The sequence below is a fragment of the Salvelinus alpinus genome, chromosome 22 (genome assembly GCF_045679555.1).
Source record: "Salvelinus alpinus chromosome 22, SLU_Salpinus.1, whole genome shotgun sequence".
NCBI lineage: Eukaryota > Metazoa > Chordata > Actinopteri > Salmoniformes > Salmonidae > Salvelinus > Salvelinus alpinus.
The window spans coordinates 51,018,132-51,038,131 of record NC_092107.1 but is presented as its reverse complement, the minus strand read 5'-3'; the positions used below and the strand labels follow the sequence as shown (position 1 = coordinate 51,038,131).

At 47.3% G+C, this 20,000-nt stretch overlaps 1 protein-coding gene across 2 annotated transcripts in view; it reads right to left on the bottom strand.

Annotated features, from left to right (window-relative positions):
• The window catches only part of prdm10 (PR domain containing 10), a 60,166-nt gene that overhangs the window by 25,376 nt on the left and 14,790 nt on the right, over window positions 1-20,000 (bottom strand). For both annotated transcript variants that reach the window (XM_071360265.1, XM_071360266.1), the window contains exons 8-14: window positions 14,613-14,813; window positions 9,323-9,395; window positions 5,214-5,331; window positions 4,954-5,074; window positions 3,423-3,725; window positions 1,204-1,351; window positions 918-1,111 (exon numbers count right to left, since the gene is read on the bottom strand). In XM_071360265.1, the coding sequence (XP_071216366.1) occupies window positions 918-1,111; window positions 1,204-1,351; window positions 3,423-3,725; window positions 4,954-5,074; window positions 5,214-5,331; window positions 9,323-9,395; window positions 14,613-14,813 (1,158 nt within the window). The remainder of the gene's footprint in view (window positions 1-917; window positions 1,112-1,203; window positions 1,352-3,422; window positions 3,726-4,953; window positions 5,075-5,213; window positions 5,332-9,322; window positions 9,396-14,612; window positions 14,814-20,000) is intronic.

The following is a 20,000-nucleotide window of genomic DNA, read 5'->3' as shown; positions in this document are numbered from 1 at the left end:
AACAGGGTAATGGTAGTAGGTGCCTTTGAACAGGGTAATGGTAGTAGGTTCCTTTGAACAGGGTAATGGTAGTAGGTGCCTTTGAACAGGGTAATGGTAGTAGGTGCCTTTGAACAGGGTAATGGTAGTAGGTGCCTTTGAACAGGGTAATGGTAGTAGGTGCCTTTGAACAGGGTAATGGTAGTAGGTGCCTTTGAACAGGGTAATGGTAGTAGGCGTCTTTGAACAGGGTAATGGTAGTAGGCGCCTTTGAACAGGGTAATGGTAGTAGGTGCCTTTGAACAGGGTAATGGTAGTAGGTGCCTTTGAACAGGGTAATGGTAGTAGGCGCCTTTGAACAGGGTAATGGTAGTAGATACCAGGCGCAACGGTTTGAGTCAAGAACTGCAACGCTGCTGGGTTTTTCACACTCAACAGTTTCCCGTGTGTATCAAGAATGGTCCACCACCTAAAGGACATCCAGCCAACTAGACACAACTGTGGGAAGCCTTGGAGTCAACATGGACCAGCATCCCTGTGGAACGCTTTCCACACCTTGTAGAGTCCATGACCCAACGAATTGAGGCTGTTCTGAGGGGCGAAAGGGGGGTGCAACTCAATATTAGGAAGGTGTTCCTAATGTTTTGTAGACTCAGCGTAGACCTAACCTGTATGAAGTCTGAAGACCTCCTCGTAGAAGGTGTGTGTGTGTGTGTGTGTGTGTGTGTGTGTGTGTGTGTGTGTGTGTGTGTGTGTGTGTGTGTGTGTGTGTGTGTGTGTGTGTCGATAACAGAGATATCTCCATCTCTAACCTGTATGAAGTCCGTGAAGACCTTCTTGCAGGAGGTGTGTGTGTGTGTGTGTGTGTGTGTGTGTGTGTGTGTGTGTGTGTGTGTGTGTGTGTGTGTGTCGATAACAGAGATATCTCCATCTCTAACCTGTATGAAGTCCGTGAAGACCTTCTTGCAGGAAGGGCATGTGAAGCGCCCGTTTACAGCATGTCCCCCCACATGTTCTTTGAGCAGGTCCAGGCGATCGAAGGTGTCGGTACAGAACAGACAGGAGTAGGTTCGGTGTTCCGAGTGGAGCAGGAGATGGTCCTCCAACGCACCGTGGGACAGGAAACCCTTATCTTAGCAGAAGAAGAAAAAAATAAAACATTTATATAAACCTTATAGGTGATCCTTATGGGCTCTGTTTTTAAAACAGGAAGGAGTCCCTTACTGCAGTGATGACAGGACAGGTAGGCGTCACGGCCGTGGACTCTTAGGTGGATCTCCAGCTTGTCCTGGTCTCTGAAGGCTTTACCACAGTGGGTACACTTAAAGGGCCGGAACGACTTCCTGATGAACAGGTGCTGCAGGGCCGCATTCTGGAGAAGGAGAGAGAGAGGGAGAGAGAGGAGAGAGAGACAGAGAGAGACAGAGAGAGACAGAGAGAGAGAGGTGGAGAGAAAGAGAGAGAGAGAGAGAGAGAGAGAGAGGTGGAGAGAAAGAGAGAGAGAGAGAGAGAGAGAGAGAGAGAGAGAGAGAGAGAGAGAGAGAGAGAGAGAGAGAGAGAGAGAGAGAGAGAGAGAGAGAGAGAGAGAGAGAGAGAGAGAGAGAGAGAGAGAGAGAGAGAGAGACAGAGAGAGACAGAGAGAGAGACAGAGAGAGACAGAGAGAGAGAGGTGGAGAGAAAGAGAGAGAGACAGAGAGAAGAGAGAAGAGAGAGAGAGAGAGAGGAGAGAGAGAGAGAGACAACGTTATGAATAGACTTTGTTTCGCCATAAAACACAGCACAGACACAGCATTCCACTGAAGCAGGGAGGACTGGACAGGTGTGATGGATAGGAGATGGAGGAGGCCTACGGTTCATATGTCACGTAAACACCATGGAGATGACAGCCAACCTTCCATCCTCCAAGACCGACCTACCTGCACGTCCATCTTTACGGGGCAAGGCATTAAGACGAAAGAGAGAAATATACTGTTGTCAAGACTAGGCCTCTACACACTGTATGACTACTGGTAACACTACAGACCAGGGCTGTATGACTACTGGTAACACTACAGACCAGGGCTGTATGACTACTGGTAACACACTACAGACCAGGGCTGTATGACTACTGGTAACACTACAGACCAGGGCTGTATGACTACTGGTAACACTACAGACCAGGGCTGTATGACTACTGGTAACACTACAGACCAGGGCTGTATGACTACTGGTAACACACTACAGACCAGGGCTGTATGACTACTGGTAACACACTACAGACCAGGGCTGTATGACTACTGGTAACACACTACAGACCAGGGCTGTATGACTACTGGTAACACACTACAGACCAGGGCTGTATGACTACTGGTAACACACTACAGACCAGGGCTGTATGACTACTGGTAACACTACAGACCAGGGCTGTATGACTACTGGTAACACTACAGACCAGGGCTGTATGACTACTGGTAACACACTACAGACCAGGGCTGTATGACTACTGGTAACACACTACAGACCAGGGCTGTATGACTACTGGTAACACACTACAGACCAGGGCTGTATGACTACTGGTAACACTACAGACCAGGGCTGTATGACTACTGGTAACACTACAGACCAGGGCTGTATGACTACTGGTAACACACTACAGACCAGGGCTGTATGACTACTGGTAACACACTACAGACCAGGGCTGTATGACTACTGGTAACACACTACAGACCAGGGCTGTATGACTACTGGTAACACTACAGACCAGGGCTGTATGACTACTGGTAACACTACAGACCAGGGCTGTATGACTACTGGTAACACTACAGACCAGGGCTGTATGACTACTGGTAACACACTACAGACCAGGGCTGTATGACTACTGGTAACACACTACAGACCAGGGCTGTATGACTACTGGTAACACTACAGACCAGGGCTGTATGACTACTGGTAACACACTACAGACCAGGGCTGTATGACTACTGGTAACACTACAGACCAGGGCTGTATGACTACTGGTAACACTACAGACCAGGGCTGTATGACTACTGGTAACACTACAGACCAGGGCTGTATGACTACTGGTAACACTACAGACCAGGGCTGTATGACTACTGGTAACACTACAGACCAGGGCTGTATGACTACTGGTAACACTACAGTCCAGGGCTGTATGACTACTGGTAACACTACAGACCAGGGCTGTATGACTACTGGTAACACTACAGACCAGGGCTGTATGACTACTGGTAACACTACAGACCAGGGCTGTATGACTACTGGTAACACTACAGACCAGGGCTGTATGACTACTGGTAACACTACAGTCCAGGGTGGCGTTCATTCGGCACTAAACAGGAGAAGACTTTTTGTCTTACCTGAAGTTTTTTGTTTTACACTTCAAAATGTTTTCTGACATTTCGCTACTTAACACAGCACAGGGCCTCTCCACTCCCCAGTCTTACCCGTATCCTCTTGGCCCGGCGCATGTCCTGGGGGGTGAGGCTGAGGTGAGGTTCAGCCGGGGCAGGGGCGCCGCTCTGGGACGGGTCATCTTTGATGGGGGGTCGGAGCGGGTCGGTGGTGGTGGGTGGGGGGTCTGTCTCTGTGTCGGGGGCCAGGTCCTCTCCAGAGGGGTCTAGTTGCGCCTCTGTCTCCAACCCTCCACCCCCCTCCCCGTCTGTCTCCAGCTCTACCACCTTGAAACCATTCAGAGCGCCGTCAGCTCTCTCCTCATAGGGCAGCTTCCCTACGAACCCCAGCAGCTCCTGTGACCACACACATTACAGCTCTATCAGTATGGACACATTACAGCTCTATCAGTATGGACACATTACAGCTCTATCAGTATGGACACATTACAGCTCTATCAGTATGGACACATTACAGCTCTATCAGTATGGACACATTACAGCTCTATCAGTATGGACACATTACAGCTCTATCAGTATGGACACATTACAGCTCTATCAGTATGGACACATTACAGCTCTATCAGTATGGACACATTACAGCTCTATCAGTATGGACACATTACAGCTCTATCAGTATGGACACATTCAGATACAGGACTATCAGTATGGACACATTCAGATACAGGACTATCAGTATGGACACATTGCAGGCCTATCAGTAGTGCACTACGGGCCCTGGTTAACAGTAGTGCACAACGGGCCCTGGTTAACAGTAGTGCACAACGGGCCCTGGTTAACAGTAGCGCACTGCAGGCCCTGGTTAACAGTAGTGCACTACAGGCCCTGGTTAACAGTAGTGCACTGCAGGCCCTGGTTAACAGTAGTGCACTGCGGGCCCTGGTTAACAGTAGTGCACTGCGGGCCCTGGTTAACAGTAGTGCACTACGGGCCCTGGTTAACAGTAGTGCACTACGGGCCCTGGTTAACAGTAGTGCACTGCGGGCCCTGGTTAACAGTAGTGCACAACGGGCCCTGGTTAACAGTAGTGCACAACGGGCCCTGGTTAACAGTAGTGCACTACGGGCCCTGGTTAACAGTAGTGCACTGCAGGCCCTGGTTAACAGTAGTGCACTACGGGCCCTGGTTAACAGTAGTGCACTGCAGGCCCTGGTTAACAGTAGTGCACTGCAGGCCCTGGTTAACAGTAGTGCACTGCAGGCCCTGGTTAACAGTAGTGCACTGCAGGCCCTGGTTAACAGTAGTGCACTACAGGCCCTGGTTAACAGTAGTGCACTGCAGGCCCTGGTTAACAGTAGTGCACTACGGGCCCTGGTTAACAGTAGTGCACTGCAGGCCCTGGTTAACAGTAGTGCACTGCAGGCCCTGGTTAACAGTAGTGCACTACGGGCCCTGGTTAACAGTAGTGCACTACAGGCCCTGGTTAACAGTAGTGCACTACAGGCCCTGGTTAACAGTAGTGCACTACAGGCCCTGGTTAACAGTAGTGCACTGCGTAGGGAATAGGAGACCATTTGGGGCAGTATCTCAATGTAAACTATGACTGTTACACAGTAGTACGTACCGGTGTCTTGTCCCCTGCCGTGGCGATCGAAGGGTCCAACCGGATGAATTTAGGGGGGCGGCCCGGTCTCCTTCCTGTGCCAAACCTCTTCCTGCCACGCCCACGAGCACGCCCCTTCGGTCTGCAGAAACACAGGTTAAAGTTACTAAACACATTTTTAACCAAACTTCTGACAAACTTGTGTTTTACAGGTCTAGGAGAGGACTGTGTGGAGGTGAGGTGGAGCGAAGCGTTTCATTGTTGACTGCTGTGTGTGTTACCTGGTGACGTAGTCCAGTTTGTCATCGTGCATGTTGAGGTGCTGCTGTAGCTGTTCTGAACTCATGAAGCGTCTGTTACACTCGTAACACGGCCAGTTCTTCTCCTGCTCACGTAACACTGAAAACACAACCAGACACAACTCAGTCATGGGTCTACACTCAATTCTCCTCTGGTGCACCAGCACATGATTTGGTCGCAACAATTGTTTTAGAATATCTTTTAGAATTGTGCATGACCTGGGCCGCGTCCCATAATGTGCCTGCTGTCCATACAGAACCAGGCTAGTAATGACTAGTCATCTTAGCAGAACCATGCTAATAATGACTAGCCATCTTAGCAGAACCAGGCTAATAATGACTAGCCATCTTAGCAGAACCATGCTAATAATGACTAGCCATCTTAGCAGAACCATGCTAATAATGACTAGCCATCTTAGCAGAACCAGGCTAATAATGACTAGCCATCTTAGCAGAACCATGCTAATAATGACTAGCCATCTTAGCAGAACCAGGCTAATAATGACTAGCCATCTTAGCAGAACCAGGCTAATAATGAGCATGCCCTTGTGTTCTTGTATTTAAATGAGCATGCCCTTGTGTTATTGTATTTAAATTAGCATGCCCTTGTGTTCTTGTATTTAAATGAGCATGCCCTTGTGTTATTGTATTTAAATTAGCATGCCCTTGTGTTCTTGTATTTAAATTAAATTAGCATGCCCTTGTGTTCTTGTAATGATTTGGATAGAGTAACAGTAACACATTTAAAATAGTTGAAATAGCCTATAGGAAAAAAATAAACTTCCCCAAAATGTATGCATTAGAACTTTAAAATGTATTACGCAACGAGGCCTACCCGGCGCCATTACGCGTCGAGCCTTACCCGGCGTCATTACGCGTCGAGCCTTACCCGGCGTCATTAAGCCTCGAGGCCTACCCGGCGTCATTACGCATCGAGGCCTACCCGGCGTCATTACGCATCGAGGCCTACCCGGCGTCATTACGCATCGAGGCCTACCCGGCGTCATTACGCATCGAGGCCTACCCGGCGTCATTACGCATCGAGGCCTACCCGGCGTCATTACGCATCGAGGCCTACCCGGCGTCATTACGCATCGAGGCCTACCCGGCGTCATTACGCATCGAGGCCTAACCGGCGTCATTACGCATCGAGGCCTAACCGGCGTCATTATGCAGAGGCCTAACCGGCGTCATTACGCATCGAGGCCTACCCGGCGTCATTACGCATCGAGGCCTAACCGGCGTCATTACGCATCGAGGCCTAAACTCAGTTTTTCACAATTCCTGACATTTAATCCTAGTAAAAATTCCCTGTCTTAGGTCAGTTAGGATCACCACTTTATTTTAAGAATGTGAAATGTCAGAATAGTAGTAGAGAGAATTATTTATTTCAGATTTGATTTCTTTCATCACATTCCCAGTGGGTCAGAAGTTTACATACACTCAATTAGTATTTGGTAGCATTTTTTTATTTATTTATTTTTATTTCACCTTTATTTAACCAGGTAGGCTAGTTGAGAACAAGTTCTCATTTGCAACTGCGACCTGGCCAAGATAAAGCATAGCAGTGTGAACAGACAACACAGAGTTACACATGGAGTAAACAATAAACAAGTCAATAACATGGTAGAAAAAAAGAGAATCTATATACAATGTGTGCAAAAGGCATGAGGTAGGCATTGCCTTTAAATTGTTTAACTTGGGTAAAACATTTCAGGTAGCCTTCCACAAGCTTCCCACAATAAGTTGGGTGAATTTTGGCCCATTCCTCCTGACAGAGCTGGTGTAACTGAGTCAGGTTTGTAGGCCTCCTTGCTCCCACACACTTTTTCAGTTCTGCCCACAAATGTTCTATAGGATTGAGATTAGGTCTTTGTGATGGCCACTCCAATACCTTGACTTTGTTGTCCTTATTAAGCCATTTTGCCAAAACTTTGAAAGTATGCTTGGTGTCATTGTCCATTTGGAAGACCCATCTGTGACCAAGCTTTAACTTCCTGACTGATGTCTTGAGATGTTGCTTCAATATATCCACATAATTTCCCTGCCTCATGATGCCATCTGTATTGCAAAGTGCACCAGCCCCTCCTTCAGCAAAGCACCCCCACAACATGATGCTGCCACCCCCGTGCTTCACGGTTGGGATGGTGTTCTTCGGCTTGCAAGCCTCCTCCTTTTTCCTCCACACATGACAATGGTCATTATGGCCAAACAGTTCTATTTTTGTTTCATCACACCAAAGGACATTTCTCCCAAAAGTACGATCTTTCTCCCCATGTGCAGTTGCAAACTGTAGTCTGGCTTTTTTATGACGGTTTTGGAGCAGTGGCTTCTTCCTTGCTGAGCGGCCTTTCAGGTTATGTCAATATAGGACTCGTTTTACTGTGGATATAGATACTTTGTACCTGTTTCCTCCAGCATCTTCACAAGGTCCTTTGCTGTTGTTCTGGGATCGATTTGCACTTTTCGCACCAAAGTACGTTCATCTCTAGGAGACAGAACGCATCTCCTTCCTGAGCGGTATGACGGCTGCGTGGTCCCATGGTGTTTATACTTGCGTACTATTGCTTGTACAGATGAACGTGGTACCTTCAGGCGTTTGGAAATTGCTCCCAAGGATGAACCAGACTTGTGCAGGTGTACAATTTATTTTCTGAGCCTTGGCTAATTTCTTTAGATTTCCCCATGATGTCAAGCAAAGACGCACTGAGTTTGAAGGTATTCCTTGAAATACATCCACAGGTACACCTCCAATTGACTCAAATTATGTCAATTAGCCTATCAGAAGCTTCTAAAGCCATTACATAATTTTCTGGAATTTTCCAAGCGCTTTAAAGTCACAGTCAACTTAGTGTATGTAAACTTCTTGTTGGAAAAATGACTTGTGTCATGCACAAAGTAGATGTCCTGACCGACTTGCCAAAACTATAGTTTGTTTGTGGAGTGGTTGAAAAACGAGTTAATGACTCCAACCTAAGTGTATGTAAACTTCCAACTTCAACTGTATACAGTACATCTACTTTGTAGAAGCACCTTTGGCGGCGATTAAAGCTTTGAGTCGTCTTGGGTATGTCGGTTTCAGCTTTGTCCAACTGCATTTGGGGATTTTCTCAAGCTCTGTTAAGTTAGATGGGGAGCGGCGGTGAACAGCAATCTTCAAGTCTTTCCACGGAGTTTCAACGAGATTAAAGTTTCACATTCTTGTTCTGAAGCTTTGGCTGTATGCTTGGGATCTTTGTCCTGTTGGAATGTAAATCTTCGCCTCAGTCCAATGTTGTTTGCACTCTGAAGCAGGTACTCTGTATTTGTCTCCATTCATTGTTCCCTCTATCTTTACCAGTCTCCCAGTCCCTGCTGCTATAAAAACATCCCCCACCATGCTTCACGGTAGGGATGGTGTTAGATGAGTGATGAGCTGTGCCTGGTTTCTAAAGACATAGTGCTTTGCATTCAGGCCAAAAGTTACATTTTTGTCTCATCAGACCACAGAATCTTTTGCCTTATGTTCGGAGTCTTTCACGTGCATTATTTTTTGCAAACTCCAGCCGTACCTTTTGGCTTCAGTCTGGCCACTCTCCCATAAAGCTCAGATTGGTGACGTGCTGTAGAGACTGTTGTCCTTCTGGCAGGTTCTCCCATCTCAGCCAAGGAACTCTGTAGTTCTCTGAGAATGGTCAGTGGGTTCTTGTTTACCTCCCTGACCAAGGTCCTTCTTGCCCGGTTGCTCAGTTTGGTCGGACGGACATTTCTGTATTTAATTTTCAGTCAAATGTCCAAAACCATATTTTCCGTTTAGTCATTATGGGTATAGTGTCAACACACTGTGGAATAACTCAAGGGGTATGAATACTTTCTGAAAGCACTGCAGCACTGAAAATAAATAATACAATATATTTTGTTTTTAAAAGCTGCAGTACTGACATCAAAGACCACAGCACTGAAAATAAATAATACAATATATTTTGTTTTTAAAAGTTGCAGTACTGACATACTCCACTGCAGAGACAACATTAGGATAAAAATCAGCATCACTTCTATCATAGACAAAACTACACAACAATGTTGTTGTTGAATGAAGGACAGACTCCCACCTTTCCTCTCCTCATCCGTGACATCGTGGATCTTCTGATTGACAAACTCGGCATATGATGCCGCGTACCACACCTGGGGTAAAAAAGAAACGTGTTCAGGTCAAACTCCATCTCGTTATAATAATGTGCTTTGAAGGGTATCCTACAAAAGCAAGCTACATCGACTCTGGGTTTTTCTACAGCTAGCCAGCTTCAGTTAGCTTCACATTCCAGCTCAGGCTTCATCCGTACTACGACGGGGAACATTGCTCGTCCGCTAACTCTAGCAGGCTTGTAACCAGGGCTCTAAATAATAAAATACAAAATAAAACAAAACCCAGTAGCACTGGTGCTCCCAACTTAAAAACGTTAGGAGCACCACATGAAATCTAGAAGCACCAGAATTATTATTTTTTAGATGCAGCCTATATTGGGCCGATATGAATTGTAGCTACTTTTGAAGTAATGATGTTGTGCTCCAGAAAGTAATATGTAACACTCTAAAGACAGTTATTATAACACAATTAAAATACTAAATACCCGTCACTGACATTACAACGTCATTGGTGGAGAATTAGGATTATACATTGTGTATAAAACTTTCCTATTGAGATTAATTATTTTGAAAATTGTACACTGTCTCTTTAAAAACGTCAGGTTCGTGATGAGGACATCAAGACATCAGTCACTCATTGATCTCCAGGAGAAGATATTCCTTTCTTTCTGTGTCTCCACATGTTTGATATACTGGTAATGTTACCAGGTTGTTAGCTAGCTAGCCAATGAGGTAACGTTACTAGGTTGTTAGCTAGCTAGCCAATGAGGTAACGTGACTGATATACTGGTAACGTTACCAGGTTGTTAGCTAGCTAGTGTAATAAATATCATTTATTATAACACAAGCATATTTGCTAATACATTGTTATAACTAACTTCTTTCCAAACAGGGTTTCTCACAAACTCATAGCAGATACGGAGACCCACACACACCCAGAGACAGATGGCTGACACAGGCCTTTTCATAAAGACTGATAAGAAAAGGGGTGCCTGGTACTGCATATCACAGAAACTGAGACACACACATACCCAAGGACAGAGGGCTGACGTAAACCTTTCATAAACACAGATAAGACAGGAACATCTACGCACACACAAAAACTCCTCTTCAGTCTGAACATTTTACAGAGACACACAGAAATGTCAAAATAGGAACATCTACGCACACACCTAATCTCCTGTTTTAGCTGAACATTTCTGAAGACAAAGAACTCTACTCAGAGCCAATGGGACAGTGATACTAGCCTGAAGGAGACCTCGCCCAACTCATCAGAACCAACCAGAGGACCAGAACTTCCAGACTCAACCTACTTTCTGTACTGTATAAAATGTATATGCACTTTGTTATCTGGGCTTCTTTCGGATAGTTCCATTTGAGCTTGATGAAAAGGGTCCGTGCACGCTATTTCAGATATCTTTACCTCTGAATAAATTGCTTTTAATTAAACCTTATCCACCCTGTCCAGAGTGTCTACTTCGTCTCAGTTCTCCAGTAAACTTGTTTTATCAACACTAGCCAATGAGGTAACGTTACCAGGTTGTTAGCTAGCTAGCCAATGAGGTAACGTTACCAGGTTGTTAGCTAGCTAGCCAATGAGGTAACGTGACTGATATACTGGTAATGTTACCAGGTTGTTAGCTAGCTAGCCAATGAGGTAACGTTACTAGGTTGTTAGCTAGCTAGCCAATGAGGTAACGTTACTAGGTTGTTAGCTAGCTAGCCAATGAGGTAACGTGACTGATATACTGGTAACGTTACCAGGTTGTTAGCTAGCTAGCCAATGAGGTAACGTTACCAGGTTGTTAGCTAGCTAGCCAATGAGGTAACGTGACTGATATACTGGTAATGTTACCAGGTTGTTAGCTAGCTAGCCAATGAGGTAACGTTACTAGGTTGTTAGCTAGCTAGCCAATGAGGTAACGTTACTAGGTTGTTAGCTAGCTAGCCAATGAGGTAACGTGACTGATATACTCATCAAATCAAATCAAATCAAATTTTATTAGTCACATACACATGGTTAGCAGATGTTAATGCGAGTGTAGCGAAATGCTTGTGCTTCTAGTTCCGACAATGCAGTAATAACCAACAAGTAATCTAACCTAACAATTCCACAACTACTACCTTATACACACAAGTGTAAAGGGATGAAGAATATGTACATAAAGATATATGAATGAGTGGTGGTACAGAACGGCATGGCAGATGCAGTAGATGGTATAGAGTACGGTATATACATATGAGATGAGTACTGTAGGGTATGTAAACATAAAGTGGCATAGTTTAAAGTGGCTAGTGGTCCATGTATTACATAAGATGGCAAGATGCAGTAGATGATATAGAGTACAGTATATACATATGAGATGGGTAATGTAGGGTATGTAAACATTATATTAAGTGGCATTGTTTAAAGTGGCTAGTGGTACATTTTTACATAATTTCCATCAATTCCCATTTTTAAAGTGGCTGGAGTTGAGTCAGTATGTTGGCAGCGGCCGCTAAATGTTAGTGGTGGCTGTTTAACAGTCTGATGGCCTTGAGATAGAAGCTGTTTTTCAGTCTCTCGGTCCCTGCTTTGATGCACCTGTACTGACCTCGCCTTCTGGATGATAGCGGGGTGAACAGGCAGTGGCTTGGGTGGTTGTTGTCCTTGATGATCTTTATGGCCTTCCTGTGACATCGGGTGGTGTAGGTGTGCTGGAGGGCAGGTAGTTTGCCCCCGGTGATGCGTTCTGCAGACCTCACTACCCTCTGGAGAGCCTTACGGTTGTGGGCGGAGCAGTTGCCGTACCAGGCGGTGATACAGCCCGACAGGATGCTCTCGATTGTGCATCTGTAGAAGTTTGTGAGTGCTTTTGGTGACAAGCCGAATTTCTTCAGCCTCCTGAGGTTGAAGAGGCGCTGCTGCGCCTTCTTCACAACGCTGTCTGTGTGGGTGGACCAGTTCAGTTTGTCCGTGATGTGTACACCGAGGAACTTAAAACTTTCCACCTTCTCCACTACTGACCCGTCGATGTGGATAGGGGGGTGCTCCCTCTGCTGTTTCCTGAAGTCCACAATCATCTCCTTTGTTTTGTTGACGTTGAGTGTGAGGTTATTTTCCTGACACCACACTCCGAGGGCCCTCACCTCCTCCCTGTAGGCTGTCTCGTCGTTGTTGGTAATCAAGCCTACCACTGTAGTGTCATCCGCAAACTTGATGATTGAGTTGGAGGCGTGCATGGCCACGCAGTCGTGGGTGAACAGGGAGTACAGGAGAGGGCTCAGAACGCACCCTTGTGGGGCCCCAGTGTTGAGGATCAGCGGGGTGGAGATGTTGTTACCTACCCTCACCACCTGGGGGCGGCCCGTCAGGAAGTCCAGGACCCAGTTGCACAGGGCGGGGTCGAGACCCAGGGTCTCGAGCTTGATGACGAGTTTGGAGGGTACTATGGTGTTAAATGCTGAGCTGTAATCGATGAACAGCATTCTCACATGGGTATTCCTCTTGTCCAGATGGGTTAGGGCAGTGTGCAGTGTGGTTGCGATTGCGTCGTCTGTGGACCTATTGGGTCGGTAAGCAAATTGGAGTGGGTCTAGGGTGTCAGGTAGGGTGGAGGTGATATGGTCCTTGACTAGTCTCTCAAAGCACTTCATGATGACGGAAGTGAGTGCTACGGGGCGGTAGTCGTTTAGCTCAGTTACCTTAGCTTTCTTGGGAACAGGAACAATGGTGGCCCTCTTGAAGCATGTGGGAACAGCAGACTGGGATAAGGATTGATTGAATATGTCCGTAAACACACCAGCCAGCTGGTCTGCGCATGCTCTGAGGACGCGGCTGGGAATGCCGTCTGGGCCTGCAGCCTTGCGAGGGTTAACACGTTTAAATGTTTTACTCACCTCGGCTGCAGTGAAGGAGAGCCCGCAGGTTTTGGTAGGGGGCCGTGTCAGTGGCACTGTATTGTCCTCAAAGCGGGCAAAAAAGTTGTTTAGCCTGTCTGGGAGCAAGACATCCTGGTCCGCGACGGGGCTGGTTTTCTTTTTGTAATCCGTGATTGACTGTAGACCCTGCCACATACCTCTTGTGTCTGAGCTGTTGAATTGCGACTCGATTTTGTCTCTGTACTGGGACTTAGCCTGTTTGATTGCCTTGCGGAGAGAATAGCTACACTGTTTGTATTCGGTCATGCTTCCGGTCACCTTGCCCTGGTTAAAAGCAGTGGTTCGCGCTTTCAGTTTCACGCGAATGCTGCCGTCAATCCACGGTTTCTGGTTTGGGAATGTTTTAATCGTTGCTGTGGGTACGACATCGTCAATGCACTTCCTAATGAACTCGCTCACCGAATCAGCATATTCGTCAATATTGTTGTTGGACGCAATGCGGAACATATTCCAATCCGCGTGATCGAAGCAGTCTTGAAGCGTGGATTCAGATTGGTCGGACCAGCGTTGAAAAGACCTGAGCGCGGGAGCTTGTTGTTTTAGTTTCTGTTTGTAGGCTGGAATCATCAAAATGGAGTCGTGGTCAGCTTTTCCGAAAGGGGGGCGGGGGAGGGCCTTATATGCGTCGCGGAAATTAGTATAACAATGACGTTACCAGGTTGTTAGCTAGCTAGCCAATGAGGTAACGTTACCAGGTTGTTAGCTAGCTAGCCAATGAGGTAACGTGACTGATATACTACGTTACAATCGTTGACTGATCTGCGATTTGCATCAGAAACAACTAGTGATTATGATGTGTAGATCAGTCGGCTCGGTCGGCCATGCTCTCAGACACCGCGGGTATTTACAGCTGTTCTGACAACCTACCTCCAGCTCCTGTTCGGGTTGGATGTTCTGACAACCTACCTTCAGCTCCTGTTTGGGTTGGATGGTCTGACAACCTACCTTCAGCTCCTGTTTGGGTTGGATGTTCTGACAACCTACCTTCAGCTCCTGTTTGGGTTGGATGTTCTGACAACCTACCTTCAGCTCCTGTTTGGGTTGGATGTTCTGACAACCTACCTTCAGCTCCTGTTTGGGATGGATGTTCTGACAACCTACCTTCAGCTCCTGTTTGGGTTGGATGTTCTGACAACCTACCTTCAGCTCCTGTTTGGGTTGGATGTTCTGACAACCTACCTTCAGCTCCTGTTTGGGTTGGATGTTCTGACAACCTACCTTCAGCTCCTGTTTGGGTTGGATGTTCTGACAACCTACCTTCAGCTCCTGTTTGGGTTGGATGTTCTGACAACCTACCTTCAGCTCCTGTTTGGGTTGGATGTTCTGACAACCTACCTTCAGCTCCTGTTTGGGTTGGATGTTCTTGATGGTTGTGTAGAAGATTTCAGAGCCGTACTGATAGGCAACCAGGTTCTGTTCCAGGTGGTTCTGGGCGGGCCGAACGAACATCAGCCAATTACAGATGTCCTCGTCAGATAGGTCGACCCACATGTCGTCCGACTTCTCCATGTCCTTGTCTGCATCCAGCATGCACAGCTACGGAGAGAAGAGAGGGATGAGTTAGAGACCATGAACAGCTACAGAGAGAGACAGAGACAGAGACAGAGACAGAGACAGAGAAAGAGACAGAGAGAGAGAGAGAGACAGAGAGACAGAGAGACAGAGAGACAGAGAGACAGAGAGACAGAGAGACAGAGAGACAGAGAGACAGAGAGACAGAGAGACAGAGAGACAGAGAGACAGAGAGACAGAGACAGAGACAGAGACAGAGACAGAGAGAGAGAGAGAGAGAGAGAGACAGAGAGAGAGACACAGAGAGAGACACAGAGAGAGACACAGAGAACAGAGCAAACTAGAATGCTATTTGGCCCTAAACAGAGAGTACACAGTGGCAGAATACCTGACCACTGTGACTGACCCAAACTTAAGGAAAGCTTTGACTATGTACAGACTCAGTGAGCATAGCCTTGCTATTGAGAAAGGCCGCCGTAGGCAGACATGGCTCTCAAGAGAAGACAGGCTATGTGCACACTGCCCACAAAATGAGGTGGAAACTGAGCTGCACTTCCTAACCTCCTGCCCAATGTATGACCATATTAGAGACACATATTTCCCTCAGATTACACAGATCCACAAAGAATTCGAAAACAAATCCAATTTTGATAAACTCCCATATCTACTGGGTGAAATTCCACAGTGTGCCATCACAGCAGCAAGATGTGTGACCTGCTGCCACAAGAAAAGGGCAACCAGTGAAGAACAAACACCATTGTAAATACAACCCATATTTATGTTTATTTATTTTAACTTGTGTGCTTTAACCATTTGTACATTGTTACAACACTGCATATATATAATATGACATTTGTAATGTCTTTATTGTTTTGAAACTTCTGTATGTGTAATGTTTACTGTTAATTTTTATTGTTTATTTCACTTTTGTATATTATCTACCTCACTTGCTTTGGCAATGTTAACACATGTTTCACATGCCAATAAAGCCCCTTGAATTGAATTGAATTGAGAGAGACAGAGAGACAGAGAGATAGAGAGAGAGACAGAGATAGAGACCATGCACAGCTACAGAGAGACACAGAGAGAGAGAGACCTCAACATGACAGCAGAAAATATGCCCAGGCCGTGAGCAGAGCAACAGGACCAACCCCCAGCCTCATCCTGCAACCAACACCTACCTGGAGGTGACAGCATTCCCTCCCCCATATGCCCACCTAGACACAACTACGACAACATAACCAACAAAAACGGGTCACAACTCCTGCAGCTCTGTTGCACGGTGGGTCTGTACATAGTCAATGGTAGGCTTCGAAGGGACTCCTACGGTAGGTACACCTATAGCTCATCTCTTGGCAGTAGTACTGTAGACTACTTTATCACTGACCTCAACCCAGAGTCTCTCAGAGGGTTCACAGTCAGCCCACTGTCACCCCTATCGGATCACAGCAAAATTACAGTCTACCTGAACAGAGCAATATTCAATCATGAGGCATCAAAGCCAAAGGAACTGAGTAATATTAAGAAATGCTATAGATGGAAGGAATGCAGTTTGGAAACCTACCAAAAAACATTTAGTCGACAACAAATTCAATCCCTATTAGACAACTTCCTGGACTAAACATTTCACTGTAATAGTGAAGGTGTAAACCTTAACCTAAACAGTATATTTGACCTCTCAGCGTCTTTATCAAATGTAAAAATGTCCAGCAGACAACTGAAGAAAATTAACAACAACGACAAATGGTTTGATGAAGAATGCAAAAACCTAAGAAAGAAATTGAGAAACATATCTAACCAAAAACATAGAGACCCAGAAAACCTGAGTCTACTTCTTCACTATGGTGAATCACTAAAACAATACAGAAATACACTACGGAAAAAGAAGGAACAGCACGTCAGAAATCAGCTCCATGTAATTGAAGAATCCATAGACTCTAACCAATTCTGGGAAAATTGGAAAACACTAAACAAACAACAACACGAAGAGTTATCTATCCAAAATGGAGATGCATGGATAAACCACTTCTCCAATCTTTTTGGCTCCATAACAAAGAACAAATGGCAAAAACATATACATGATAAAATACACATTTTATAATCAACTATTAAATACTACCAGAACCCACTGGATTCTCCAACTACATTGAATGAACTACAGGACAAAAGACAAAACCTCCAACCCAAAAATGCCTGTGGTGTTGATGGTATCCTTAATGAAATTATAAAATATAGAGACCACAAATTCCAATTGGCTATATTAAAACTCTTAAACATCATCCTCAGCTCTGGCATCTTCCACCATATTTGGAACCAAGGACTGACAAGAATCCACAAAAGTGGAGACAAATCTGACCCCAATAACTACCGTGGGATATACAGCAACCTTGGGAAAATCCCTGCATTATCCTATGCTTTATCTTGGCCAGGTCGCAGTTGCAAATGAGAACTTGTTCTCAACTAGCCTACCTGGTTAAATAAAGGTGAAATAAAATAAATAAAAAATTAACAGCAGACTCGTACATTTCCTCAGTGAAAACAATGTACTGAGCAAATGTCAAATTGGCACAACAGACCTCAGAATACACAGATACACAGATACAAAGAATTCGAAAACAAACCCAATTTTGATAAACTCCCATATCTACTGGGTGAAATACCACAGTGTGACATCACAGCAGCAAGATGTGTGACCTGTTGTCACAAGAAAAGGGCAACCAGTGAAGAACAAACTTTTACATGGATTTTATAATGTCATATGTTTTTCCCCCAACTCCACTTTCCATCAATTTGTAACCTCATGCCAAATTGAGTCAAATGCTTTTTTGAAATCAACAAAGCATGAGAAGACTTTGCTTTGGTTTGTTTGTTTGTCAATAAAGGTGTGCAGGGTGAATACGTGGTCTGTCAGATGGTAATTTGGTAAAAAGCCAATTTGACATTTGCTCAGTACATTGTTTTCACTGAGGAAATGTATGAGTCTGCTGTTAATGATAATGCAGAGGATTTTCCCAAGGTTGCTGTTGACGCATATCCCACAGTAGTTATTGGGGTCAAATTTGTCTCCACTTTTGTGGATTGGGGTGATCAGTTCTTGGTTCCAAATTTTGAGGGAGATGCCAGAGCTGAGGATGATGTTAAAGAGTTTTAGTATAGCCAATTGGAATTTGTGGTCTGTATATTTTATAATTTCATTGAGGATACCATCAACACCACAGGCCTTTTTGGGTTGGAGGGTTTGTATTTTGTCACTCTCCCTCATGCTGGCCTGCCCCCTCTCTCTCCCTCATGCTGGCATGCCCCCTCTCTCTCCCTCATGCTGGCCTGCCCCTCTCTCTCCCTCATGCTGGCCCCCCCCTCTCTCTCCCTCATGCTGGCCTGCCCCCTCTCTCTCCCTCATGCTGGCATGCCCCCTCTCTCTCCCTCATGCTGGCATGCCCCCTCTCTCTCCCTCATGCTGGCATGCCCCCTCTCTCTCCCTCATGCTGGCCTGCCCCCTCTCTCTCCCTCATGCTGCCCCCCCCTCTCTCTCCCTCATGCTGGCCTGCCCCCTCTCTCTCCCTCATGCTGGCATGCCCCCTCTCTCTCCCTCATGCTGGCATGCCCCCTCTCTCTCCCTCATGCTGGCATGCCCCCTCTCTCTCCCTCATGCTGGCCTGCCCCCTCTCTCTCCCTCATGCTGGCCGCCCCCTCTCTCTCCCTCATGCTGGCCTGCCCCCTCTCTCTCCCTCATGCTGGCCTGCCCCCTCTCTCTCCCTCATGCTGCCCCCCCCCTCTCTCTCCCTCATGCTGGCCTGCCCCCTCTCTCTCCCTCATGCTGGCCCCCCCCTCTCTCTCCCTCATGCCCCCCCCCCCCTCTCTCTCTCATGCTGGCATGCCCCCCCCCCTCTCTCTCTCTCCCTCATGCTGGCCCCCCCCTCTCTCTCCCTCATGCTGGCCTGCCCCCTCTCTCTCCCTCATGCTGGCCTGCCCCCTCTCTCTCCCTCATGCTGGCATGCCCCCTCTCTCTCCCTCATGCTGGCCTGCCCCCTCTCTCTCCCTCATGCTGGCCTGCCCCCTCTCTCTCCCTCATGCTGGCATGCCCCCTCTCTCTCCCTCATGCTGGCCTGCCCCCTCTCTCTCCCTCATGCTGGCCCCCCCCTCTCTCTCCCTCATGCTGGCCTGCCCCCTCTCTCTCCCTCATGCTGGCCTGCCCCCTCTCTCTCCCTCATGCTGGCCTGCCCCCTCTCTCTCCCTCATGCTGGCATGCCCCCTCTCTCTCCCTCATGCTGGCCTGCCCCCTCTCTCTCCCTCATGCTGGCCTGCCCCCTCTCTCTCCCTCATGCTGGCATGCCCCCTCTCTCTCCCTCATGCTGGCCTGCCCCCTCTCTCTCCCTCATGCTGGCCCCCCCCTCTCTCTCCCTCATGCTGGCCTGCCCCCTCTCTCTCCCTCATGCCCCCCCCCCCTCTCTCTCTCATGCTGGCATGCCCCCCCCCCTCTCTCTCTCTCATGCTGTCTCTCTCTCCCTTACTCACTCTGCCTCTTCACTAATGATGCCAGTGTGTGTTCAGTCTTCAGGCTGTTGTGTGTAGAATAGCCTAGCGTATTGATGGCACCGATGTCGTCGGGCCAGTAGCCTAGCGTATTGATGGCACCGATGTCGTCGGGCCAGTAGCCTAGCGTATTGATGGCACCGATGTCGTCGGGCCAGTAGCCTAGCGTATTGATGGCACCGATGTCGTCGGGCCAGTAGCCTAGCGTATTGATGGCACCGATGTCGTCGGGCCAGTAGCCTAGCGTATTGATGGCACCGATGTCGTCGGGCCAGTAGCCTAGCGTATTGATGGCACCGATGTCGTCGGGCCAGTAGCCTAGCGTATTGATGGCACCGATGTCGTCGGGCCAGTAGCCTAGCGTATTGATGGCACCGATGTCGTCGGGCCAGTAGCCTAGCGTATTGATGGCACCGATGTCGTCGGGCCAGTAGCCTAGCGTATTGATGGCACCGATGTCGTCGGGCCAGTAGCCTAGCGTATTGATGGCACCGATGTCGTCGGGCCAGTAGCCTAGCGTATTGATGGCACCGATGTCGTCGGGCCAGTAGCCTAGCGTATTGATGGCACCGATGTCGTCGTGCACGGGGTAGCCTAGCGTATTGATGGCACCGATGTCGTCGGGCCAGTAGCCTAGCGTATTGATGGCACCGATGTCGTCGGGCCAGTAGCCTAGCG